The sequence below is a fragment of the Prunus mume genome, linkage group LG8 (assembly GCF_029339155.1).
Source record: "Prunus mume cultivar Tortuosa linkage group LG8, ASM2933915v1, whole genome shotgun sequence".
Classification (NCBI taxonomy): Eukaryota; Viridiplantae; Streptophyta; class Magnoliopsida; order Rosales; family Rosaceae; genus Prunus; species Prunus mume.
In genome coordinates, this window is record NC_142705.1 from 14,442,726 (window position 1) to 14,470,158 (window position 27,433).

The 27,433-nt window shown below is 35.6% G+C and overlaps 1 protein-coding gene and 1 pseudogene across 2 annotated transcripts; both read left to right on the forward strand.

Moving 5' to 3' along the window:
* ABCA1 (ATP-binding cassette A1) lies at nucleotides 1–26,483 on the forward strand. Of its 2 annotated transcripts, none has more exons than XM_089042462.1 (40): nucleotides 1–273; nucleotides 1,532–1,611; nucleotides 1,909–2,077; nucleotides 2,927–3,009; nucleotides 3,713–3,929; nucleotides 4,980–5,197; nucleotides 5,351–5,411; nucleotides 5,597–5,683; nucleotides 6,317–6,549; nucleotides 6,667–6,781; nucleotides 6,867–6,956; nucleotides 7,085–7,308; nucleotides 7,394–7,506; nucleotides 7,687–7,793; nucleotides 8,997–9,059; nucleotides 9,615–9,701; nucleotides 10,103–10,201; nucleotides 10,286–10,470; nucleotides 11,126–11,180; nucleotides 11,281–11,352; nucleotides 12,169–12,870; nucleotides 13,009–13,202; nucleotides 13,945–14,155; nucleotides 16,069–16,152; nucleotides 16,610–16,651; nucleotides 16,735–16,831; nucleotides 17,655–17,782; nucleotides 17,899–18,003; nucleotides 18,806–18,952; nucleotides 20,066–20,326; nucleotides 20,431–20,566; nucleotides 21,009–21,088; nucleotides 21,428–21,535; nucleotides 21,773–21,923; nucleotides 22,833–22,969; nucleotides 23,063–23,137; nucleotides 23,252–23,555; nucleotides 24,648–24,781; nucleotides 25,824–25,882; nucleotides 25,963–26,483. In XM_089042462.1, the coding sequence occupies exons 1-40, from the start codon at nucleotides 187–189 to the stop codon at nucleotides 26,042–26,044; spliced, it is 5,682 nt and encodes a 1,893-aa protein (XP_088898588.1). In that variant the 5' UTR covers nucleotides 1–186; the 3' UTR covers nucleotides 26,045–26,483. The 2 variants fall into 2 exon arrangements, with proteins under 2 accessions (XP_088898588.1, XP_008244242.2); XM_008246020.3 differs by having other exon boundaries at nucleotides 13,024–13,202.
* Nucleotides 2,578–2,680, forward strand: LOC148914800 (U2 spliceosomal RNA; annotated as a pseudogene).
* Nucleotides 26,484–27,433: the final 950 nt, after the last annotated feature.

Genomic DNA, 27,433 nt, shown 5'->3' on the forward strand with positions numbered 1-27,433 from the left:
GTCTCAGTTGGACTTTAACAAAAGCATTTCCCAGTTGCCACCTCCACCTCCCTCGTAGTCAGCGCCCTCCTCCATATCACTCTCTCTCAATTCTCAAGCGCAGAGAGAAAAAGTGAAGAACGAGAAGGAAAAGCGCAACTGTTCAATCGCTGCGTGGAAGCCTGGAAGATAGGGTTTGGAGCAGACATGGGGACCGGACGGAGACAGTTGAAGGTTATGCTTTGGAAGAATTGGCTTCTCAAAGTTCGTCACCCTTTCGTCACCTGCGCTGAGGTTTCCTTCTTCTCTTCATTTCTTCAAATTTGACTTCATTATAGTTTTTTTCTAGTCATAATTTGTTTGTATCGACTTCCGGTCTTGATTTTCTTTTTCATTCTTTTAAGCGATCATCATAAATTCAGAGTTTTTGTCGTTTGTTTTTGAGTTTACTGTATAATTCGGTGTGGAATTTGTAAATTTTAGACTTAAGATGATCATCATGCTGCCAAGACTGCTATTTTGAGCAGCACTTTGTTTTTGTTTCTTTTGTTTTGGTAAACAGGGGCCAAAGCCCAAAAATAAACAACCAAGAGGGATAAGACTAGTTAGGTGATCAGCAACGATTTGCTTTGAATTGCTCCTTTATATAATCTTTCTATTTTAGGATAATTGCTAATTGAGAGTTATGGAGAAAAAGCTGTATAGTTAACTAGGGACTTTAAAATAAGTATACCGGATTAATGTCACTATAGAAAAAGAAGAGTAGGGAGGTGCTGAAAATCAAGGCTCAAGTGATTTTATAGAGTTAAATTTTTGCTGTCTAGCTCAATCTTGCGGTTGAGAAATTCAAGATGAAGTGATTCATAGAGTCACCTCAAGATGGGTGAGGAGTACGCATGATCATCGTATACCTTTTGGAATGGGAAGGTAAAGTTTATAGAAGAACTTTTAGACAGGGAACAAAATGCTGGACAGTTATGAGGATGTTGATATGGTGGGAAGACAAGAAAGGATAGGATTTGAAATAAAACTAGAATGTTGAATTAGCACATATTGAGATAAAATGAGAAAGCACCAACTATGTTTGGTTTGTATGCGTTCAACAAAGATCAATATGCACCGTTTAGAAGAGTGACTTAATGAGCAGAGATAGTAGTGCTAGGGGAATAGGAAGACAATAATAACAAGGGTATAGGTAATTAGGATTGTTATGATAGCATGTGACTTTAACGAAAAGTTGGGATCAAGCTATGGTGCTGCTGCTGCGGCTGTTGTTGTTGTTGTCTTTGTTATTGTAGCAATTTGCTTTGTTGTTGTTGTTGTTTGTTTGTTTCCTTTGTTCTTCTATGCTGCCTTCATTTTAATTGTAAAAGTAAACAATGAAGCTTATTGTCTTCCTTTTGGATTTTGGTTTTAAAGTGGCAGTTTCTCGTTAGGTGTTATTCATAATGTTTCAAATTAAAATAATTTTCTTATTTGTTTATTTTTCTTCACTTTTGTGAAGAAAAAGTTGATGAAACCAATCTGAAACTTCTTTATGATTTTCTTGCAGATATTACTCCCCACAGTAGTAATGTTGTTGTTAATAGCTATAAGGATGCGTGTCGATACACAGATTCACCCTTCGCAGCCGTAAGTGGAGACAAAGTCTGGCTAATTTTTGTGTTTCATTTATTTTGTAATATAATGTGCGTGTGTGCATGGCAGGGTGTGTGTGTTGCATGCAGTTATGTGCTTTTTACTTGATTTGTTACTACATATTTTAAGGATGTTTCATTTTGGGCAATATTCTCTCAGTACTTAATAAATTTGAAGGAAATAAGGAATCAAATGAAATTAAAACCCACATGGATTTGGGCAAGGTTTTTGTGTGTACAATCTCTCATTTTGTGAGAAGTATTGGTACTAAGTTTAATGAGACTTGACCAGGTATATCCGGAAAGGGATGTTTGTGGAAGTGGGCAAAGGAATATCACCTAACTTTGAACAAATTTTGGAATTACTGTTGAATAAGGATGAGTTTCTGGCTTTTGCACCAGACACCGAAGAAACAAGGTCAATGATTAACATAATATCGGTTAAATTTCCCCTCCTGAAGGTACCCATTCTTATCTATTGCCTGATTTGGTTACTTTTGGTATATAGTTGTGTGTTCATGCACATGCTAGGCGCATTCTTTTTCTTTAGCACATCTGAGCTTTGACACCTCTTCTCTATTTTGCAATTTATTTTTGAAAGTATTGAAGTCTTTGTCACATATGAGATTTGTTAACCACCCTACGTAGAATGGATGATATTGGTGTGGGACTCTAGTTACCCTCAATTAGATATCAAGTCTTGTACTGTCTTCATTCTAGCAAACTATTGAAAACGCAGATGTTTTGTTAACGTTATCATCCTGCTTTGATTTTCTTAAATGGTGTCCTTTTGCATAGGGAAGCTTCATCTTTAAAAGTATGATTTTTGGGCTAATTCATTAGTGCACTATTGTGAGCGAGACGTGGTCAATTAGGCGCTTTTTTTTTTGTTTTTTGTTTGTTGTTTTTTGGGTGTCTTTTTCCTAATAGAAAAATTTAGGGTTAAGTTCTTGGCTTTCTCGCACTTTCTCGGCCTTTGGTTAAGATCAAGTGTAGTATATATTCTTATTAGTAATTTCAGATGATTGACCCAATGGTCATTAATTATTAGGCATAGAATTTGTTGCTTTTTATTTATTAGAAAAATCTTATTTTCTGCCCCTTCTTTTTAACTGGATGTTTTAGTTGCAAAGTTCTGATCTTTTTATTCCCATATGGTTCTCTTCATCACATTTAAGCATGGCTTTGTTAGTTGGAATTTTCTTGTATAAATTAGAAAATGAAATAACGGGTTTCACAATGTGTCCTTTCATTTCCTTCACAAGGGTTTTCATGGCTCAAGCTAAATAAAGTGCATTTCATACTTACAGAATGTTTCTAGAGTTTACAAAGATGAACAGGAGCTGGAAACCTATATAGGCTCAGATCTCTATGGTACCTGCAATCAAATAATGTAAGTCGTACTTTTGTATCACAGAATGGATCTGAGCGAAATTTCCTTGAAATGAATTTCGATTATAGTTGGGACTGGAGAAGTATGAAAGACTAGTGAAGAAATGCAAATTACCATATTTGTTTCTTTTGATGGTTTTCTTGTGCTGGTCAAATGTTTCCTGCCTAATATCTTGCAGATTAGTGATCTCTTGGACTACATGACTGTAGCTATTCATGTGAATAAGAATTGATTCAGTGCATTATATTCATCTTTTTAAATGTGGCTTTGGCTTCCTGAAATTATCTGTATGATCCACACGTTTTCATGAATTGAATGTGATGATTTTTGAAAAAAAAAAGGAGCCAACTATCATACCTGCACCAATTAAATGTTGATCATAATGTGGATAACTTTGCTAGAGATATTGCATTGGTTATGGTATGTTCTAATATCTGCATACTCTAATTACTTTACAAATTAAAATGTGTTTTGCTTTTATTTTTTATTTTTTGTTCTATAATTATTTAATTTATTTTTTTAAAGTAGTCATCTGACTTGTGCTTATAGTTTAAAACTCTTACTATACTGTATTTCTTATGTGATGGTCATTGTGTGATCACTGGATGGCTATTTTTTGAACAACGAAAGTCTGTTTGATTCTATGAGAAGTCACATTATTAAATTTAGCGGTGTCACTGAATAAACTGAACTATTTGTTTAGGAATTGCTCGAATCCAAAAATCAAAGGAGCAGTAGTATTTCATGACCAAGGTCCCCAATCTTTTGATTATAGCATACGTCTCAATCACACATGGGCTTTCTCAGGATTTCCTGACGTTAAATCCATCATGGACACAAATGGTCCCTACCTTAATGACTTGGAACTGGGCATAAGTACAGTACCGACAATGCAATACAGCTTCAGCGGTTTCTTAACTGTATGGTTGCTTCGTACCTTCGCCACTTATTGATTTTTGATATCTTACTTTCATTTGTTCCTTTAGTTGATGTATGGAGCTTTGTCATAACTATATTTATATTTTCTAAAAAACTTTTTGTTCTCCAGTTGTGTTCCCAAAATTTCTCTATACAAAAAGCTGGGTTTGGGTTATTAGTTCATTTTATGCAATCCAGGGTCTAGTTAAAAGTAATTTAATAATCTTTTTTTAACATTCGTTTAAGTAGATCGTTGGTGATGGTTTTCTGAATCTGAATGTTAAGGTGAAAATCCAACTGATTAGTGGCACAGACGTAGATGGTCCTTTTTCCTGGCTTCTTCCTTAACTCATTCATCTATATGCTGTAGGAAAAACATTATCCCTTTAAGAATATTGATTTTTTAAATTTTGGTATGTAAATCCCACAATAGAAATAATAGCACATGCTGTCTCTAGTAACATATAAATTGATAGTACATGATATATTTTTTACAGTGCAGTAAGTTGCAGTCTTTCTCTATGTTGTTCCAAAAGAATCATAATGTTGAGCCAAGTGTAGTTTGTGTCATATTCAAAGTTTGGTGCTAAGTATTTTTTTCCCAAACATAGGGCTTACTCATGTTGGTCGGATAGGGTTTATTTATACCAATACTGGCATCTGATATTGTTGTTGCTTGTCCCTTCTCAGACACTCCCTCAGATTTTCATAGTGTGACTCATAAATTTTTTATAATGGTGAATGATTCAAAATTTAATACGATATCCACTTATAGACCAATCTTCAATGATTCTGAAACTTGATGGTTAATACAGTATCCACTTATAAACCTTTAATAAGTCTAATGATTGTTATTTAACAATAGTGCAACTTCTCACTTTCATCCTTGTTAAATATTGTCACTAATATTTTTTTTTTTTTTTTGGGTTTCACAAAATATTTTCTGATTCTGCCTTGATAAGCGCCTTATCTACAATAAAATTGTGGGTGAAGCTGCATGTATATTTGTGAAAACGCGTGTCCATTCTTCTTATGCTTTTATATTATTGCAGCTCCAGCAAGTTTTGGATTCCTTTATAATTTTTGCGGCCCAGCAATCTGACACCAAAAATATAGAACTTCCTTCATCTTTGCCCTCTGGCAAACCTTCCTCTCTTAAAGTGCCATGGACGAGTTATGGTCCGTCAAACATTCGAATAGTCCCATTTCCAACTCGTGAATACACTGATGATGAGTTCCAGTCCATCATAAAAAGTGTCATGGGTGTATTGTATGTATCTCTTGAATTTTTTATATCTGTTTTTTCCTTTTTATTTTAGATTTCTGTATTGTTCATGTTATAATCATCAGATCACAATCAATATTTCTTAGCATCAATATACTGACATTTTCTGTTTGGTTGTTCTGGAACTTGGATGAGCAGGTATCTTTTGGGATTTCTCTACCCAATTTCTCGGTTGATCAGCTATTCTGTGTTTGAGAAGGTTTGGTACCTGTTATTATATTTTACATGAAATAAAGCTCAAGATTTACCTTATTCACCTCACGGTTTCTGTTTATTTCTCTCTCTGTTTTTTTTTCTTCTTGGTTAACGTTATGGATGAGAGTAATTTGTTTGTCATCCTTTATGTTCCTGACTGCAACTTGTTTTTTATTCATAATGTTTCAGGAACAGAAGATAAGAGAAGGTCTTTATATGATGGGCCTGGAAGATGGGATATTCCATCTCTCATGGTTTATTGCATATGCTTTGCAGGTTGGTTCTTTGTTCTTTTGTATTTTTGTTTAATTTATGAAGAAGTCTCAGCAAGAATTCAATCAATTTAACCCCATTTTTTATATTATAAATTTTTTATTTAAATAATTATTGCCACCATTGCATGCTCTTGTTTTTTTGGAAGATTTTTGAAATATTAATCTAACTTCAAATTTCAGTTCTTTGGCTTTGTAGGATAGAAGTCTAACTATTGTTGCATGGCTCTAGTATTTGCACTGTTGAACAATGATTGAGTCTCAGCATTGATCAACTTGCAAGGAAGGAAGTGTCTCCTCTGATTGATAAAGCAACGTAGTGTTAATGTACCATAGGTGTTGTGGGTCAGGTTAGATTGTGAATATAATTCGGTACACTAGAAAGAAGATGGAGAGGCTATGTTTAATTCGTTTTTCTGAAATTTGAGTCCATTTGGTATGATGGAGTGTGAAACTGCATAAGATGGTCTATTGATAGGTTATGTTGCTTTGGTGGTAATCTAGATCAAGTTCTATTTGAATAAGAGTAGAAAATATAACGTTGGGCTTTTCAGTGCTTGTCATCCCTAACAATTTTCTGTGGGTTTTGTTTTGCTTTGTTTTTTTTTTTCTTCTGATAGTTTGATTTCTTCTGCAGTTTGCAGTTTCTTCTGCGATTATTACGGTTTGCACTATGGATAATCTTTTCAAGTACAGTGATAAGACAGTGGTGTTCATTTACTTCTTCTTCTTTGGACTAAGTGCAATTATGCTGTCATTTTTAATCTCTACATTCTTCACACGAGCGAAGACAGCTGTTGCTGTTGGGACCCTTACTTTTCTTGGTGCTTTTTTTCCTTACTATTCTGTCAATGATGAGGGTGTGCCTATGTAAGTACTGAGCTTTGTACATATCTGTGGTGGATCTCTCTCGCTCTCTCTTCTTAATGAGTACAATGTTGAAAATTCTTTAGTGCAGATGGGTTTCATTCACATTTTCTCTTTCAGGACATTAAAAGTGGTTGCGTCTTTGCTTTCGCCAACGGCCTTTGCTTTAGGATCAATTAACTTTGCTGATTATGAGCGTGCTCATGTTGGCCTTCGTTGGAGCAACATATGGCGCGTATGTTCTGTATTTGGTTCTTTTCCTGTCAAAAGTATTTTAGCCTGTATCATTGTTTTAATTTTGAGTACTATTATCTTTGTAGGCATCATCTGGCGTGAATTTTTTGGTCTGTCTATTGATGATGTTGCTCGATGCGTTGCTCTACTGTTTAATTGGTCTGTATCTGGACAAGGTATATCTTTCAGAATCTTATCTTTTTATCAGAGTTCCTAATTATGGCAATAGATAGACCTGACAATATGCCAATATTCCATGTTTAAGTGTGTTCGTGCCTAAGTGTGGCTTTTCTTATGTGATCAGGTCCTTCCCAGGGAGAATGGAGTTAGATATCCATGGAACTTCATTTTCCACAATTGCTTCTGGAAAAATTCAAGTATTAACAAACATCTCAATCACAATTCCGGTGTAGAAGTTAATAGCCGTGACAGTGTTTCCAAGAAGGCAAGCTTTTCTGGGAAAGATAATGTTAAAGCGGCTGTTGAAGCAATAACATTTGATATGAAACAACAAGAGCTTGACCATAGGTATGTGTGCTAAAACTTGAATCCTTGAGTATTTCATTTGTACAAATTGATTTTTTCTTTCCTTCATGATTCAGTTGACTTGTAGGTGCATCAAGATAAGAAATCTGCACAAGGTTTATGGCAGTAAAAAGGGGAAATGTTGTGCTGTTAACTCATTACAGCTCACCATGTATGAAAATCAGATTCTTGCTCTTCTAGGTGTGTTACTTTTTTGTTTTTTGTTTTGTTTTGTTTTGTTTTGTTTTTTTTTTTTGTTCTGATGAGAAACTCAAAGTTGCATTGAATAGAAAATGAAAAGACAAAATAGAGAATAACACTCTTTTATTGTCCTTGATCCATCATTGTTTTGTACTGAGTTCAAATTTTATTAATTTAAAGGACACAATGGAGCTGGTAAAAGCACAACAATATCAATGCTTGTTGGCCTTCTTCGCCCTACTTCAGGGGATGCTTTGGTGTTTGGGAAGAATATTATAACAGAAATGGTAATTTATCCTCTGCTTACATCACTCTAGAAGCTAAACACTACTAAAATATAGGCTTAATACATCATTCTCAAACAACTTGGTTGAAGAAGATTAATATGTCTATTGTGAAGAAATGTCCCACATTGGAAAGTTGAGAAACTTTTCAAGGGCTTATAAGGAGTTGGGCTACTCCCTCCATTGCCAATTGGTTTTGGGGTGGAACCTCAACTTCCTTCATGGTATTAGAACGGGTTTGCCCACATGTGAAGTCAACAGTCACACGTGCTCCACATCACCTAATATGTGTTGTCCACATATTAGGCTTGAAATTCTGCCACACGTGCTGGGACATGTAAGAATGTGAAGAAATGTCCCACATTGGAAAGTTGAGAAACTTTGCAAGAGCTTATAAGGAGTTGGGCTACTCCCCATTGCCAATTGGTTTTGTGGTGGAACCTTAAATTCCTTCATCTATGATAAATATATGACATGAGCATTATAAATGGGCCAGTCATTAGCCATCAAAACTGTAGGGTTCAAGCCAGAAGGAGATTGTTGGGCTTCATAGCGTGGGCACACTAGACGTCCAATGGGGAGCATTATAATTGGGCCCATCATTAGCCATAAAAATTAAAGGGTTCAGGCCAGAAGGAGATTGTTGGCTTTCATGGTGTCGGCATGCTAGACGTCCAATTTAGAGGACTCCGTTGGACGTCCATTTTTTAAGAAAAGAGTAGACAACCTTATTAGAGCCCACCTGCGAACCTGCGATATGGTACAATAAAATGACCACCCCTTTTTAAAGTCCTTCAACAATCATCGAAAGATGAGCCAAATTGATAATTGTTCAACCATTTGATTATCATCATCAGCATCAGCATTTCATTACTGATTGGAAATGTTATGTTCATTTATTTATTTGATCTCAGTCAATTGATTAATAGTTTCCATTTTGGCTAAGCTTTTCACAAGGATCCTTGAGGGTATAGATAGGGACTGTGTGGTCTACTTTGGAGAACCATCCTGTATATATATACTCTTCTTATAATTTGTCTAGTTCCTGAGCTATGCCGTAACTTTCAAAGTTAATGATCTAAATCATATGCCAAAAGGCATTCTTTTAAATCTTCCTCATTAATTTACTTTCTGCTTACATTTGTTTAATATTTCGGGAACAGTTCAGTTTTTCTTGGATCTTTTCTGATGAGTTTGAATCTATAGGAGGAGATACGGAAGGAATTAGGGGTATGCCCTCAAAATGATATCCTTTTTCCAGAATTAACGGTAAGTGAGAAGAATTATTCCTTGTTGATTTTGAATGTAGTAAATCCTCTGAAGCTACTAGCAAGATTATTGCTTTGTCTTTTGAATACTAACAAAAGGTTATTGAAATATATTTTGTAGCATTTTCATTTATTGTACATGAAGTAGGTGGTGGAGCTCATAAAGTTGCTTAAGAAAATCTGCCTCTAACTCCATCTCCCAAGCTTTGTCATTTTGATTTTATAACGAAAGCAGCAACTAAAAATATACAGTTAGTTATAGACTTGAGCATTCTACTTGTTGGCTGCAATAGTGAAGAGAGCCGAAAAGGCTTCAAATGTCTTCTTGCACAACAAATATAACACCAAAATCAAGCCCTAATATAAATAAAAAATATGGAGAGGTGACAACCATTATCTTTTGTAAACTAGAACCATGCAGCACTCTGAAAATCATAGTTGTCTGACCACCAAATGAAATTTTGTTGATACGTTCACATACACACAGACATGCACATTGCTGAAGACTGGTACGACAGTAATTTCTAAGTTTGATGTGGTTAGATACTTTATCCAGGTGAGGGAGCATTTGGAAATATTTGCTATATTGAAAGGTGTGAAGGAAGATTTTGTGAACAGCGCTGTTGTTGATATGGGTGACCAAGTAAGTTCTTTTGGCAGAACTGGGTTCTTGCATGCTTTTGTATGCTAGTCTGAGCTTTTGGTTGTTCTTGGCAGTTAAGTATGACATATATTATGATCTGCTATCTTTATGCTTTTAGAGTCTGATGCTAGAATCTTAAGCATCAGGCCATCACTATAAAAGTGTTTGCAATATGCTCTAACAATGTATTGGCATGTTCTTTCTTTGCCACAACGAAACTAATGTTTCTGGTCCTATGATTTTCAGAATATGTGATTTTGTCAATTAGTGTGCTACCTGCTACTTTATTTGATTACTGTAGAACATTAGGCCTGGGACAATATTTATTATTTTCTCTTTTTGTTTATGTATTCTTTGGTTCAAATGAGGAGGTTTGTTTTCTGTTTTGTCATTATGATCAGGTAGGTTTGGCTGATAAAATGAACACGGCTGTGAATGCTCTGTCTGGAGGCATGAAGAGGAAATTGTCTCTTGGAATTGCACTGATAGGAAATAGTAAGGTGGGGGCTAAATTTCAATGGCGCTATCTTGTTACGTTCCCGTGTTGGAATGTACTGAAATTTTTTAATTGTTTCCTTTTGCAGGTTATAATTTTGGATGAACCGACTAGTGGAATGGATCCGTACTCTATGCGCTTGACATGGCAATTAATAAAAAAGATTAGAAAGGGCAGGATAGTATTATTGACAACACACTCAATGGATGAAGCAGAAGTACTTGGAGATCGTATAGCTATCATGGCCAATGGTTCTTTGAAATGCTGTGGAAGGTTTCACCTCTTCCAACCGAGCTTGTGGTGTTTTTTTACCTATTTTTAGTGTTATATTTTGACTTAGTTCACATGAGATTTCATAAAGTTATATATTCTCATTTAGTTAGGAAATGCGGAATAACTGACAAATTTTTTGTAGTATGGGGTGATAATGATCTCATACATTTTTCATGTTTGGGACATTTCCATATGTATTCTGTAGTAGATACTTATATGATATATGTACATAAAATATAATTAGATCTAATATCATCCTTATGTATTCTGTTCGTATAAATAAAAATCTTTGTATTGTATGTTGCAATTATTATTAATAAGTTTTGTTTCTCATAAAAAGAGAGGGATCTTATTAGACCACACACAAAAAGTACGTAGAAAAGTTGTCTGTACCATACATTTAGACATTCTGAAGTCTGAATGAGATGCCATTCAAGTGCTCAATAGGACCGTTCGAATGGCCTTACAACTTTATGAACCAATTTTGGCAACGGGATGACTTTAGGGTATAGTTTCTATACATATATAATCATAGGTATGCACGTATAGAATCCCCTATTTTTAATTTTCTAGAAACCATGTTCTGGAAACTTAATGCATAATGCTATCAACATGTTATATAATTTTCTCATATAGAATTCTCACTTTTGAACAGTTCCCTTTTCTTGAAGCATAAGTACGGGGTTGGTTATACTCTAACTTTAGTGAAGGTAATACCCCTATTTGTGTTCATCTTTTTCTGAATATTAAATGGTATATTATCATTATGCAACACCAAAATGCTATGACTAACTGTTTTTCTCATGTCAGTCTGCACCCACTGCTTCTGTTGCTGCTGACATTGTTTTCCGCCATATCCCATCAGCAACATGTGTGAGTGAGGTATCCATCACATTTCTCGAGAATTCCTGCTAGTTAAACAAAAACCTTTCCTATACAATATATTTGGCATGATATTAAATCATTGATTATTTACAATAATATGTTTTTGTAGTTTTATTATTTTCTTTTGAACTTTAGTTGTTTTACTACTTTGATTTTAGGGAAAAATATTGATTCTTGCATCTTCCATGTAAATGGTATAATTGTTCCTGATGTAGGATATGGGTGAATTGAGTATTTAGGTAGTTTAGCGGAAGCGAAAACAATGGAAAACAGAAAATAGAACAAAAGGGATAGGTCTGGAATCACTCCAGCTGTTTGGCTTCACACCAAGTAGTCTCCAATCTCTGGAAAATAAACTTTTCCTTATATCTCAACAACTCAACTCCATAATGAATTACATAGACGGGGTATTTATAATAATCTAAAACCTAGAGACAATAGGATAAAAAAAAATCCCTTGCTAAAACAAAATTTCTAACCTAAATAAAATAGGAAACTTATAAATCCTACTAAAATCTGGAAAACTTAAAAATCTTACTAAAATCTAGAAAACTTAGAGAACAAGTTAGAAACTAATCGCAGGAATAACAAATTTCCAGATTTAAAGACCAAATTAAATGACTTCCTCTTCCATCTCTTTCTTTTGTAAACCCTAATGGGTTTGACAAAGATGTCCTCATCAGTTCCCCTGCCCTTGGATGGGAAATGCGAGGGAGGGGCGGCTGATATAACTGTTTACTTCATAATAGTCCACTTGACATTGCTAGTGTATGACACTTTATGTTACATATGTGGTTTTGTATGCTTGTACAGGTTGGAACTGAGATTTCGTTTAAGCTTCCTTTGGCATCCTCGTCGTCCTTTGAAAGTATGTTTAGGGAAATTGAGAGTTGCATGAAAAGACCCATGTCCAACTTAGAAACAAGTTCTGGTGAGGACTATTTGGGCATTGAAAGTTATGGTATTTCTGTTACAACTTTGGAGGAGGTATTTCTGAGGGTTGCGGGGTGCGACTATGTTGAAGCTGCTTGTTTTGACCAGAAGACTGATCTAGGGCTTCCTGATTCTGTAATTTGTCAGACTACTCATGATCCTGTGCCCAAAAAGATCTTTCACTCAAAAAAATCTTTTGGATATTATAAGGAGATTCTTGGGGTCTTATTTACAATAGTGGGAAGAGCTTGTGGTTTGATTTTTGCTACAGTTTTAAGTCTCTTAAACTTCATCGGTGTGCAATGTTGTTGCTGTGGTATCATTTCAAGGTCAACATTTTGGCGACATTCTAAAGCATTGTTCATAAAGAGGGCAATATCTGCTCGCAGAGACCGGAAAACAATTGTTTTCCAGCTTGTTATTCCTGCAGTTTTCTTATTTTTTGGTCTTCTATTTCTCAAGCTCAAGCCACATCCTGATCAACCGTCTGTTACATTTACAACTTCGCATTTTAATCCATTATTACGTGGTGGTGGTGGTGGTCCAATCCCTTTTGATTTATCCTGGCCTATTGCAAAGGAGGTTTGTCCACTTCGATTTTCCTTAATCTTATATTGGATATGCATGGTCATTTTTTAGCATTTGGAATCTGGGGGTATCCCCTGGATGTGAAATTTATTCTGATTGCTTGCAACATCAATGGTTTCTTGCTCTTAAAAGTTACCGGTGCTGCAGGTTGCACAGTACGTTGAAGGGGGTTGGATACAAAACTTTAAACCTAGTGCATATAAATTCCCTAATGCGGAGAAGGCATTGGATGATGCAATTGAGGCAGCAGGGCCAACCCTGGGACCTGTTTTACTTTCAATGAGCGAATTTTTAATGTCCAGCTTTAATGAATCTTACCAGTCAAGGTGTGTTAAATCAATTTCTCGTTCTTTGCAAATTTCTTTCATCCATATGAATAGGGGTGTCTCAAGGAAATGAAATTCATAGAAATTGATATGCTAGAAACCCCAATATAACTCCTGAAAATGAAGTTTCCACATGGGAAACCCTTGGAATTGTAGAAATTTACACATGCACATATGATAATTCGTTTTCAAACTTGTGGGTCTAATGTAAATGAGATGGTTAAGCTAAAGTACTGTAGCTGTACCCAATTTGCAGCTGAAAGAAGGATATTATTTGTACTGAAACTTTGTTTACCTGTGCTGGACTGGAAACCAGTTAGTTTATAGTCTCTTTTTTATGGTGTCACATTTTCTTATGTCTGTGCTTTGTGGTGGCCTTCTTGGCCACAGTTTCCTTTTGATTCATTTTGTACTTGGCTTTTTTCGTAATAAAATTGTGTTTCACTTATTATTTTTTTTTTTAAAAAGACTTTTTTTTACCTGTGATGGTGGGACTCTGTATGTTTCACTGAACCATCCATTTTGTTAGCAATCCAAGCCGATTGAGGTAGAATATTTTTCCCAGGTAATGAGAGATAACTTGGTCATTTATAAAGCCGCTGACAAAAATTGTGAAATTAATAGAACAAGTGATGATAATTTCTTTCTGCAAAACCAGTACCTGACGTTTTAGTTGACTATAATTAGCCTGCAAATTTTTCTTTAGTGCTCTTTTTTTCATTGTAATGTGTGTGTGATGCAGGTATGGGGCAATTGTGATGGATGATCAGAATGATGATGGAAGTTTAGGGTACACTGTGCTACACAACAGTTCCTGTCAGCATGCTGCCCCAACATTTATCAATTTAATGAATGCTGCAATTCTTAGGCTTGCTGCTCATAATAAGAATATGACAATTCAAACACGTAATCACCCTCTGCCAATGACAAAAAGCCAACATCTGCAACACCATGTATGCCATTTCCATTCAATCCTTTTAAAGATTTTATTTCAAGTTCACTCTTTAAGCATCATAAAAGTCAGTCTCATTTTAGAATTAAACTCTGTTGTGTTGGCTTCTTATCTTTGATTTCCATGTAATAATAACTGTTTTTCTACCTATGAATTATTTTTAACCCCACAAGGAGATATCTGAAAGTATCTATGCCTATCATTTTAAAACATTCTGGATCAGATGAGGCTTATGTTTCTAATGAAGTTAAAAGTGTTGAAGCTTTTCCTGCAGTCTCTCATCCGATGGGATCCATTTATTGGCAGTGATACCAGAAGTTCTGTCAAGTCTTTTAGGATCTTAGGACAAATAGAAAATGAGTTCTCTATTCTACAATGGTGCCCTTTTTGCATGCATGTTGGTGTGCTAAACTTCGAGAAAATCTTACGAAGTGACCTTTTTCTTACAACTTACATGAAGAAAAGTTTGTGAGAATGTAAAGGTAAAAAGTCTCACATTGGAAAGTTGAGAAACCTAGCAATGACTTATAAGGAGTTGGGCTAGTCCTCCCATTGCCAATTGGTTTTGGGGTGGAAGCTCAACTTCCTTAGTGGTATCAGAGACAGGTTCTAGGGTGTCTCTTTGCTACTATTTTACAAATCCTATTTTTCTTCATGACCCTATGTTTCACTACCCTAGTTGCTAATCATTGAAATCATCCACCAAATTGAGAGTCGTTGGCGCTTTTCATCCCTCACCCATATGGGTGTTTATATTGTATAGCCCTCTTGCTACTCCTCTCCTTCTATCCTTGTTTATAAAAAATAAAAAAAAGGCTTTTGTTGTTGAAGACCATAGTACTTCCCTTTTCTTCGTTACCATGTTTCTGTTACGGATCCTATCCTTGGGCAGCACGCTATGATGACTTGATCTTTCCTCCGTGAGCCTCGTCATTGCTCACCGCTCACCGCTCATCGCTCATCCTTAATTTTCATCTTCTTTCAAATCTCAATCCTCTACGAGCCTCGAATTTGATGGGGGTGATGGAGGAGATAGACACAATGTGCTTGCGACGTAGGTTTTCTTGTTACATATGCTTGCGTTCTCCTTGCAATTTAAGTGCTCTCCTCCCCTCCTCTTCGAGAGAGAGAGAGAAAAAAGGGGGTTAAGTTGAGGAAAATATCGGTGTTGCTAGTAGTGGGCCGCCAGCCCGTCTCTTTGAAATTTAACATGGTATCAGAACGGGTTAGCCCAAGTGTGAAAGCCCAACGGCCACACGTGCTCCACGTCACCCAATATGTGTTGTCCACATGTTAGGCTTGAAAATTCGCCACATGTGCGGGGGTGTGTAAGAATGTGAAGGTCAAAAGTCCTATATTGGAAAGTTGTGAAACCTAGCAAGGGCTTATAAGAAGTTGGGCTACTCCCTCTGTTGCCAATTGGTTTTGGGGTGGAAGCTCAACTTCCTTCGAAGTTCTTTGAGTTTATTGATACAATCAAATGTCCAGGACAGAATCTCTTTAAATATAGCATTTTCAAGTGATTCCACAGGCTAATATGAATAGGCTTTATATTGTTTGCGGCTAAAACATTTTGTTTTGTTCTGTTTTTTTTATTCTGGTATGTTCTATTTTATCACTGAAGGAGTTAATAATAAATTTCTTTACGTTTTATTAAATTGTATGCCATGAGCTGTCTGGAAAGTGTTTGATTTGCTTGATTGTTAGTTGCCTGCATCAAGAAGCTGGCTATTTTAGAAATGGTTCTATAGCAAGTAAATGTTATAATTTTAGGTTGAAGTTATGTGCTTATGTTAAGTATTGTACAAATATCTTATGGTTGTGCTTTTAACCTCTCTGATTCATTCGATAGGTTCTATTACAAATGAGAGGATTCAGGAATTTTCACTTCTAGTTATTTTGTTCATTTTGCAGGATTTGGATGCATTCTCTGCTGCGGTTATTGTTAGTATTGCCTTCTCCTTCATTCCTGCGTCATTTGCTGTTGCTATTGTGAAGGTACTGTGCCAAACATAGTCGCAGCTGTCCAGTATGAGTGCTTTTGCTTCTCAATTTACTGTACCATTCTGTGCTAGGATTTGGTTACTTGTAGTTACAATTTACAAAATAAGTGATGCTGTCTTATTATTTACTGTACTATTCTACAATTGGCAGGTAATGTTTTTGTCACAAGAAATACAATTTTATTGAGAAAAAAAAAGAGAAGAAACATTTTATTGTGTCACACAAATAATTAAGCAATTGGGATGACGTGCACCACTATGACCTAAAGGCTATATTACATCAACACCACAACCGATTCCCAGAACAACACCTAATTTACTTGTCGAAAATAGCTGCTTTCCAATTTAACTGAAACAGATCCCCATATTGATGACAAAAATTAACTGTGCATCCGTCAAAATACCTACCTAGAAGATATTGTATGATGCTCTTTTTCGGTTGACTGATGCAGGAACGTGAAGTAAAAGCTAAACACCAACAACTGATTAGTGGGGTATGTTTGTTTGCTGGTAGAACAACCATCCTGTTGTAATTTTGTTACTGATACTCATAAGATTGTAATATCTTAATCCTCAGGTTTCTGTACTTTCATACTGGGCTTCTACTTACATATGGGACTTCATCAGCTTCCTATTTCCCTCATCTTTTGCAATAATTCTTTTTTACATCTTTGGTATGTCTTTAAACTTGTATTCTTCACTAGTTTTTTCTTATAGAAATTTGCGCATTCAACTTCATTTCATTGTTGAATTTTTCGTAAAATAATTGATGGGAATGTCGTCATTCTTTTTTGGTCAAATCAGCAAACAGTAGCAATCAAAATGTTTAATGAGGTTTTCTTTGTTGGTGTCTGCTGGTATAGGGGAATATTTGATTGACTGCATATTGCACCATAGAGGTTGATGTTAATACAAGATATCGTACATGATCTCTTATATTCTCCGGTATTCTTTAGCCTATGCATAACTGACTTCAAAAGTTGTGCAATGCTTTTGTAAATGATTCTTTCTATATTTAGGAGCCTTTTTTGTGTAGGGGTGTGTGTGCGCATACAGACACTCCAAATTCAGGCTTCGCAGATGGTTTCCACATCTATCCGGAATTTTACTCACTAAATAGTTTTTCTTGTATTTTGATATTTTAATGCACATATTGACAAATATTTGTTTGTAAAAATCACAATAGACATGCAAGATGTGAAATTTGACTTTATTGTGTTCTCCAGTTAGAAATTGATCTAACATATTGAATGCCATGGAGATTGACCAACTCTTTTTGAAATGGAGGAAGGATAGGAGGTGGAAAAAAAAGTATTTTGTAATTGTAGAATTATTCGGTGATGACTTTCTAACCAACTCAAAAATATTTTGAACTTAACTTGGAATCAATGCTTCATCCCACATTATGGTCATGGCTAATGATTATTCTTCTTTCTTTCTAGGTTCCCTTGTATATTAATTGCCTCTGTATGTAAACTCATAAAAAAATGTGTGTAGGTCTGGAGCAGTTTATTGGGAGTGGATGTTTATTGTCGACAGTAATCATGTTTTTAGCATATGGATTAGCGATTGCATCAACAACATATTGCCTTACATTTTTCTTTTCTGACCACACTATGGCTCAGGTGGTGTATTTTTCATTGTCATTCTCTTATTCTCACGTCCAGGGCATTAAGCTTGCATGCCCATGTTTATGAATGTCGTTCTCTTGTTTATTAAAGTTGTACTTATTATTATCCAGAATGTGGTTCTCTTGGTCCACTTTTTCACGGGACTGATTCTTATGGTTATCTCATTCATTATGGGGCTTATAAAGACGACATCAAGTGCAAATTCTTTTCTCAAGGTTGTATTCCTACGTACACATCTCTTTTATTTTTTGTTTTAAAATCTTCTTCTTGTTTTTACTGCTAGCATTACTACTTTGTACAGTAAATTTACTAGTCCTTGTAGTTTTTCTTTCTTTCTTCTCAATAGTAGTTTGGTTTTCCTTATCAAACATATATGTGTGTGTGTGTGTGTGTGTATATATTTAGATGTCTGCACGTTATTATCGTTCGGATGCCATTGTAAACAGGGAGGAAAACAGGGAGGGGTAGTAGAAATACATGGTGTCCGCACGATAATAACATCCGGACGTCCACATAGGATATATATGTGATGTAGATAGTTTGTGCTGTGAAATTAAATTCCACAATGATAGCAGGAGAGTATTAGTGTATACTTGGAGTTTCGTCTGGTTTTTAGGGGAGGCCGTGACTGGAAATTGCAATTAATAACTAGATGCTGTCTTTATTCTGAAGGAATTCTAGTGTAGTTCCTTTGAATTTACTTTGAGGATGTTGATTCATTTAGAAAAATAGGACTAATTGCAATTCTTTACTTTACCCTTAACTATTGCTTCTTAAATCTTATACAGTGTTTTTTTTGGTTTCTTTATTTTGAATTTATAGTTTTCAAGCATTGTCTTGGTCTGAACTATCCGACAATGTTGAGAGCAACAAGTGTAAAGCTGTTTATCTTTTGATAAAGGGCTACTCTAGAAGTTCTAGTTTGCCTCTTACTAAATGTTGTGACTCAATCTAGAAAACTAGTGCTGGTGATAATAGGAATCTTATATTCCCTGACATGTGGATCTATGCTTCCAGAACTTTTTCAGATTATCTCCGGGGTTTTGCTTTGCTGATGGACTCGCTTCACTGGCTCTTCTACGGCAAGATATGAAAGATAAATCTAGCAATGAGGCCTTTGATTGGAATTGTACTGGTGGCTCAATTTGCTATCTTGGTATTGAGGTTCGTATCTTACCTCTGGCCTTGTGGGAAAACACTCTTCTGCAACTCTCTGCTTAAAAAGTTAAATATGTTTCTTGAGAAGTGGAATTACCAATGAATATATGTAATGCTAATGAGTAATACCCCTACTCAGAGTGTTTTGCTTAAGTGCTCTTCTATGTTGAATAGTATTTAGATGTCAGAAAGGTGAGGCCCTACAATTGAATTTGTGGAGTCACCTGTCTCTTTCATTCGTCAAAATGTAAGCTTACGTGCTTTGTTTATTTGAACTAACAAAGAATGTAAGAGAGGGAAAATATGATCATAAAGAATGAACTATAAGTTTCAAATGCTGCATGGTGTGCAGGATAATCGGAGATATATGTGTTTGTATATTAAGTAATTGTTGCTTAAGCTATTGGGATATAATGGTAGTCTAGCCTAGAATCAGACTTCTGGGTTCGAGGCGTCCTTGATTTGGAACCTTCCAATACAAGCTACATGAGAGTAGGAGATCCTAAGTTAAATTCCAGTAAATGCAGCCTCCACTAGAAATTGAATTCTAAATTTTAGGCTCTCCTGAGAACTATACATGATGGGACGTATTAGACCCCAACCTCACATCTTATCAAGATGACACTATACCCTAGTTGTAGCTATGCAGTCAAACGACATAATACCCCAAATCTGCTAGATATTGTGTGCTTTTGGGCCCAATTGACCCTCACAACTTTAAATACCATGTTAGATACCACTAGACACAAAAATCTTAAGCTGTTAGAGATGAGGTGAAGAACCTTCAATAATTGAAATATACTTTAGATTATCTTTTTTCTTCTCCCATAAGAGGTATCTATAGCTATGCAAATTACATAAGAAAAGGAAAGCTAGTAATCCTACTCTATACAAGCATCAATATACATCAATGTAATGGGGATGGGGTTGGGGCTGGCAAGTACCTTTTACATGTTCTGCACCTGCTCTGTAATCAATGGAAAGTTTAAAGCAAGAGGTGTAGTATCTTGTGTCTTGGATTGCTATTTGTTACATATTTTAATATTAAGATTGAAAGTGAAACTTTAATTCATGTGGAAAATAGTACTCTGATCTTATTCAAATTTCTCATCTGTGCAGAGCATTTGCTACTTCCTTTTGACACTTGGGCTTGAACATTTGCCTTATAACAAATTGACACTAGCCACGCTGAAGGAATGGTGTAAGAGTATTAAAAGTACCCGTCAAGCCAGTTCGAGTTATCTAGAACCCCTTCTGAAATCTTCCTCAGAAGTTATCACTGATGACCTTGATGAAGACATAGATGTGAAGACAGAAAGAACTAGAGTACTTTCAGGTCCCATTGACAATGCCATAATCTACTTGCGGAATCTTTGGAAGGTATTTCTATATATGGTTCAAATGATATTAGTGGTTCTCTTAGTTTAATAATGTGATACTTTACGACGTATGATTGTATAATAGCAATATATGTCAACTTTCAGGTGTATCCTGGAGGAAAGCTTCATGGTCCAAAAATAGCAGTAAATTCATTGACTTTTGCAGTTCAAGAAGGAGAATGTTTTGGTTTCTTAGGAACGAATGGAGCTGGAAAGACCACAACTCTGTCAATGCTGACTGGTATGTAATAGCTGGACACCAGAATATCAGATATACTTACTGTATTTTTGAAACATTTAAAGTGGACAATCTGAGCAACTTTTTTTTTTTTTTTTTTTTCTTTTTGAGTTCGTACTTATGCCTTCCATAACTAGTGTTTGGTATCTGAGGGAACCACCTCTTAAAAACCAATTGCATTTCATGATAATAAAATACGTCATTGAGTTCACTATTTCTTGGCATTTTAGTTTTTGCTAAGAAGAATTTTATAATTTATTTTGTTACATTAAAAATGATGGTCTCCAATGTTTGATTTCAGACAAATCCTAGTAAAAAACTTTTGACTTTGCATTGCGTTATATTGAATTTGTGGCCTTGTGTGTTTTTGCATTGTTAATTTGTTAATCAGCATATTCTCAAAATTGAATTATTATATCAGTTCCTTCTTTTTGATTCCATCCAGGAGAGGAATCTCCAACTGATGGGACTGCTTGTATATTTGGCAAGGATATATGCTCTAATCCCAAGGCTGCTCGTCGACATGTATGTCTTGATTTTCTTTATATATGTATGTGTGTAAGTGTGTGTTTGTGTGTGTGCCTTGTCAATGATGATGTGGCAGAAGATCGATCCAGGCCATTAATCATGTTGATGATACAATGGAGTCAACAGGATCAAGAGGGTTTTCAGGCATCGGCATTACCATATAATATATGTCTGCATATTATACATACATACATATATATATATATATATATATATATATATATACATTTGCACATACAATCCTTATTTTTATTTCTTCCTTTGTGGAATGTTGATTATCCATCCAATATAGTGATAGATCCTAGCTAACTTTTTCAATGTATCATTGAATTTCAGATTGGGTTTTGTCCACAGTTCGATGCTTTGTTAGAATTTTTAACTGTTCAAGAGCATCTTGAGCTTTATGCCACAATAAAGGGAGTACCAGATTACCAGATAGATGATGTATGTATATCTGTTCAAAGCTCGTAGAACTTAATTTTCTTCTTAGCATCCTGATTTAAGTCAGAATTTTCATCCATTTGCATAGATGTAATGACTTAAATTGTCCATTTAAGCCATATCATGCTAAATTCTGAATCAAACATTTTGCATGTTTAAATATCTTGAATAACTTTGGCACTCTACATCTAATATATATTTTGAGAAACACTCAAATGGTGGAGCCTCAATCCCTGACAGGTTGTAATGGAAAAGTTAGTGGAGTTTGACTTGTTAAAGCATGCCAACAAACCTTCATTTTCCCTCAGTGGGGGAAACAAGCGTAAATTATCTGTTGCAATTGCGATGATCGGAGATCCTCCTATAGTCATTCTAGATGAGCCATCAACAGGTGTACTTGCTGGTTCTCATTCTAAATTCTTGAACAATTTCTATCTTAAGATTTCTTGTTTTTGTGTCCTTTTTATATGATGAAACTGCTTTTATATTTGTGGCATAAGATTTTAAGGAACTGCTGAAATTAACTAAATAAGTGATGAGCAAAATTTGCGGTGTGGTTAATGTGATCTTAGTAAGGCTGTCCATCAGATGGTTACAGAATAAGGATATAGATCTCTACTTAACCAACTTTATTAAACAATAAAGCACCAGGAAGCAATTAATAAGCCATATAAGGAGGGGGTGAGAGAAGGTGCTGGAAACAACTAGTTAGGGATTTCAAGATCGATCCAAAATGGTTGTTTACAGTGGAGGTTGATGAGGGGTCTCAGGGTAGCTCCATGGCTGACAGAGGAATAGGTTAAAAGCTTCTACATGAAAGTTGATCTGGGTTGTGCTGCACAAGTGTCGGAAAATGACTCTTAAGATACCTAAGGCATTAGTTGAGCTTTATATTTGAGGAAATGTGGAGAAAACTCCTACTAGGCATGGATGGTGAGATACAAAACTAAAGGCCCACATACTAAATTAGGGTCAAGGTGATAAAATTCGCTGCTGGAGTAGACACAATTAAAAAGTTCTTATAAATGCCGTTGTGCTTATTTGAATATGGTTCTGACCGGACAATGGTCACACATTAAATCATGTCTATAAGTTGGCAAAAAGAACCTTTTATCTTGTTACACTAGATCTAGAAGTTGCAGTCAAAAGTGTTCTTTTGTTCAACCTCAATATGTACTCAAGATATACAAGACTGCTCCTTGTTTTGTTTATACTGAAAATGTTGCTACACCATAAAAAAGTATATTTAATTTGTGTTTTACTTGGAGACAGTCACAAATCTTGCTCACTATTGTATTAGGTATGGATCCAATTGCCAAAAGATTCATGTGGGAAGTGATATCTCGTCTCTCAACCAGACGAGGAAAGACAGCAGTAATACTTACTACTCATAGTATGAATGAAGCTCAAGCTCTTTGCACCCGTATGGGAATAATGGTACCAATTTACCTTGCTCACCAGTCTACTTGAAGCAGTGCTTAATGCCACTGTTCATATCACTGTATAACCACTTTGATGTTTTATTTTAAGGTTGGGGGCCGATTAAGATGCATTGGCAGTCCCCAGCATTTGAAAACACGGTTTGGAAATCATCTTGAGCTAGAGGTATTTCTTTCGTTTTTCCTTGCTTTTTAGAGTGGTGTGGTCTGAAAGAATTATTTTGTATGATGATATTTTATGGAATTTTTAATCACTTTTAACTCTGTTACCTACTCTTAGGTTAAACCTTTTGAAGTCAGCTCTGGGGACTTGGAAAATCTTTGCCGAGTTATTCAAGAAAGACTTTCATATGTTCCTTCTCATCCTAGGAGCTTACTTGATGGCTTCGAAGTTTGCATTGGGGCCATTGACTCCATTGTGGCTGAAAATGCATCAGTGGCAGAGATTAGCTTGTCACGGGAAATGATAATCATTATTGGACGATGGCTTGGCAATGAAGAAAGAATAAAGTCACTTATATCTTCAGTGCCACTTTCTGATGGCGTGATTGGTGAACAGTTAGCTGAGCAGTTGGTTCGAGATGGTATGAGTAATCCATGCATTGATTAATTTGTATTCTTTCATATTTAATTTTTAATTTTTGGGATTTTCTTTTTTGTTTGGAAAATTTGGATGGGTAACTTTAAATGTCTGTATGCGTACCACATCGTATGACTATACAAATTTTTTGCCCTATTTTCCTGACAGTTGATTATTTTAGGATGTAGGAACTGTTCTGGCTTAGGATTTATATTTTACTCTCAGGTTTTGAGTGTAACAGGATTGTGGAAAAGAATTCTGAACCGGAGACTCTCTCTCTCTCTCTCTCTCTCTCTCTCTCTCTCTCTACACGCAGAAAACTTGGCTCTGATCCTATCATGTAATTAGAGCATCCAAATCAAAATAACTATGGTTGGAGAGGCCCAAGAATGTATGCACATCGTGCAAGGCTTCACATTCTGGATGTGGGATTTACACTCTCAACAATTATCATATGTCTCCACAGTACTAGACTTTTATGATCTTTTATCGCTTTGTTATATATAAGTTGAATTAAGGTCCTGAAGTTTCTAAGTTATTCCCATGCATCTCTCTTCGTAAATGCTTGCTTTTCCTAATATTTTTTCTAGAACTTTAATTTAAGTGACAGAGAAACTATCTACTCCAGACAAAAATTCTTATGCATACGCAGACAAAATTCTTCGTTAATGCTTTAGTTTGCAATCATTCTTTGTTTCATTAGTTTTCATATAGGTTTTAATGAAGTTTGTATTACTCTGGCAGTGCTTTAATCAATATGCAGCGAGGTTCAGTGTACCCAATGTCTACAAGATCCAGATATACATTGCGTTATTTTTCAATGCTTCACTAGGACTTGCTAATACTATGGGATATTCTTATTTTAGGGTTTAGGGTCTTATTTAGACTCTTTGTCAGTGCTCTTGGTTATGATTCTTGCTCTTATAGAAAAATTAGAACTTTTGAAAGGGATCGATTGTGGACTTCAAACAATTTTTATACATATTTGATGCTCTAAATTCTATTTGGAATGTCATTATTGGTAACTCATTTATTTAATTATTGTTTCTTGTTTACCTTGCTACATTTTTTGTACTTAATATTGGAGTTTGTGCAGGCGGAATACCTTTGCCAATATTTTCTGAGTGGTGGTTGTCCAATGAAAAGTTTTCAGCAATTGATTCATTTGTCTTCTCATCATTTCCCGGTGCAATATTCCAAGGCTTCAATGGCCTGAGTGCTAAATATCAGGTAAAGTTTATCTTGAATTAAAGTTACAAATAGTAATTCTTGTGGAAGATTTATTTATATATTTTTTAATCTGTTTGGATTAAGTTATCCAAGTGCTATGCACTAAACTATAGAATGAAGGTTGGCCCACCTGCTAAAGTGTAAGCTTTTGGGAGAAGTAAGCCAATATATTTATAATGATAATGAAGTAGGAGATCCAGATTCAATTCAACTGAGTCTGTAACCAACCAATTAGTAGGCCACATAGGAACAAGAATAGTGTGTGTGTGTGTTGCGCACATTGTGCACGTGCCACTCATGTTGAAATAAAAAATAGCTTTGATGGTAGGTGGGTTGATGTGTATGCGAATTCACTCAGGTGCCCAAGTAGTCTGTTTATTGATGGAATGAATTTTTTTTTTTCCTGAACTCGCTGATGGAATGGTTGAATGGTTGAGAGAGGACACGTTGTGAGATGGAAATGGGGAAGCTCTTGGCTTTAGTTATGTTGTTGTAAAACCTTTATGATTTTAGAGTTAGCATCCTTACTTTGCAGCATAATGGGAGATTCCTGTTATTGCATATTCTACTGGGTGTATAGTAGTATCAGCAGTTGAAATAGTTTTCCAAAATCTTGTTCGTGGTTAAATATTTACTGTTTTTGTTATTTTCAGGTACTATTACCAGACCTGTCCTTTACTTTCTTTTTTCCCCTTCACTGTTACCATCTCAGAAATGTTTTCAAATTACACTTTGGTGCATTCCCAAATTACACTTAGATATGTTTTCTTTTTTCCCGAATTGTTGATCTTTGGTTAGTGGGGGGCCAAAAAGTTACGTCTCTTTTAATTGTTGTAGATTACAGGGGTATCTTATTTTCATGGTGGGCAATAAGCCTCTCTACTTAAGAATGGTCAGTAGGGAAAATGTGGAAAATGGGTTTACCTGTGGCTCCAAATGCCCGTACATGGAGTATGAGCACCATGTGTGATCATGTCTTTCATTGTATTGCTGGTGCACAGAAAATTTTGTAATTTATCTCAACTTTTGGCTTTTGTTGCAGTTGCCATACGGACAGGGCTTCTCACTTGCAGATGTCTTTGGACACCTCGAACAGAACAGGTGAATTCGTCGTACCTTCTTTCTTTGTTTGTGTTCCTTCTTGCCAAACCTGACCAGTGTTTATAATCTCTCCTTTTCAGATATAAACTTGGAATTGCAGAATACAGTATTAGCCAGTCCACTTTGGAAACCATATTCAACCATTTTGCAGCAAACTCATGAGAATCATCATCTACTGAGACAAATCTAATTCAAATAGTTTTACATGACTCATCAAATCGTCACTCGGCACAAGCGGCTCTCTTGTTTTAAAGTTGAGACCGCCATACAAGGCTCTATGTAGATATTAGAGACGGCATATTGTACATAAGTTAACTTTGGGGAAGTGTAATCTGTTAAAAAAACTAATGGGTCAACAATCGTACCTGTCATCAGTCATACGGGTGTGGGACTTGCAGCCCGCATCCTGTCTAGGATTGGCGAGATGACTCTTCCAGAAGTGCATTTGAAAAATCATATTGTTGTGAACTCGTAGAAGATAGAGAGTTCCTTTTATTTGAGTTTTCATATACATTCACCATTGGGGAAATGAAATGCCCGAGGTTTCATATACATTAACCATTGAGGAATCAGATGTTCAAGTTGCCCAGGCTCTTCCATAGTTCTCTTTTGTTCCATCAGTCACATTATAATTATGTGGTAGTTTCATTTAGGACATTGCTTGGCTCCTCATTACACGTCGATCAGAGTCTGACACAGTCAAAAGTAACTTATTAAAATTACAGAAGCAAGTTTTCGCACACGTGTAAGACTTTAATTTGTTTGTAAGGATAAATGACTCTTTACATCCAAGGAGCCAAGTATTTTCCTTTCGTTTATTAACAATTGGGTATGACAATTAATTTAATAAGTGAATCGGCATATATATATATATATATATATATATGTGGTCCATAAGTGCTAAATGTGATTTAAAAATATGGGTTTTTTAAAATTACTCAGAAGAAAAGAAACTATATAATAGAAAAGTCTATAAGATTACAAATTATTATTTATTTGGTAGAAATAACATTGTACGTTATTCTTTATTATTTTATTATTAATAAAGTTCTATCATTTGAAAACTAATTTAGTTGGTTTTTTCTTCTTGATGAGTAGCAGATTAAATACAGGGGAAAAGGCACATGCATATTCCCACCGCAATAGCCGCGAGCTGCTCCAGCACCAGCAGTCTTGCCATATTTTTGCCAGCCAGCACAAATCATTGCAAGGCTTCTCTTGGTAGGGCTCGTCAATGGGCCAGGCCGGGCTAGCTCGACCTAAATTTAATGGGTTTGGGCAGGGCGGATTTTTTTGAACATTTAAAGCCCAAGCCCAACCCATGAGCCGGGCTTGGGAAAGCCCATCTGCCAGGCCGGGCTAAGCCCAATGGGTCGGGCCTAAAAGGGCATACTTCATTAAAAAAAAATCATAAACTTAATCATAAAGGCATTTTAGTCCAAATTTGAAGATTAAACTCACTTAATTCCAATATTTTCACATCAAACCAAATTCATAAAACACTCAATAAAGTCACACAACTTAATAAGGTTTTCCATAAAAACAATGAAA

Excerpts from the sequence above, each read along its gene's own strand:
- ABCA1 (XM_089042462.1), top strand. The coding sequence starts at position 187 with ATGGGGACCGGACGGAGACAGTTGAAGGTTATGCTTTGGAAGAATTGG. Across the intron at positions 5,684-6,316 it reads TTATTGCATATGCTTTGCAG|TTTGCAGTTTCTTCTGCGAT; the intron begins GTTGGTTCTTTG and ends TTTCTTCTGCAG. Across the intron at positions 16,652-16,734 it reads ACCAACAACTGATTAGTGGG|GTTTCTGTACTTTCATACTG; the intron begins GTATGTTTGTTT and ends CTTAATCCTCAG.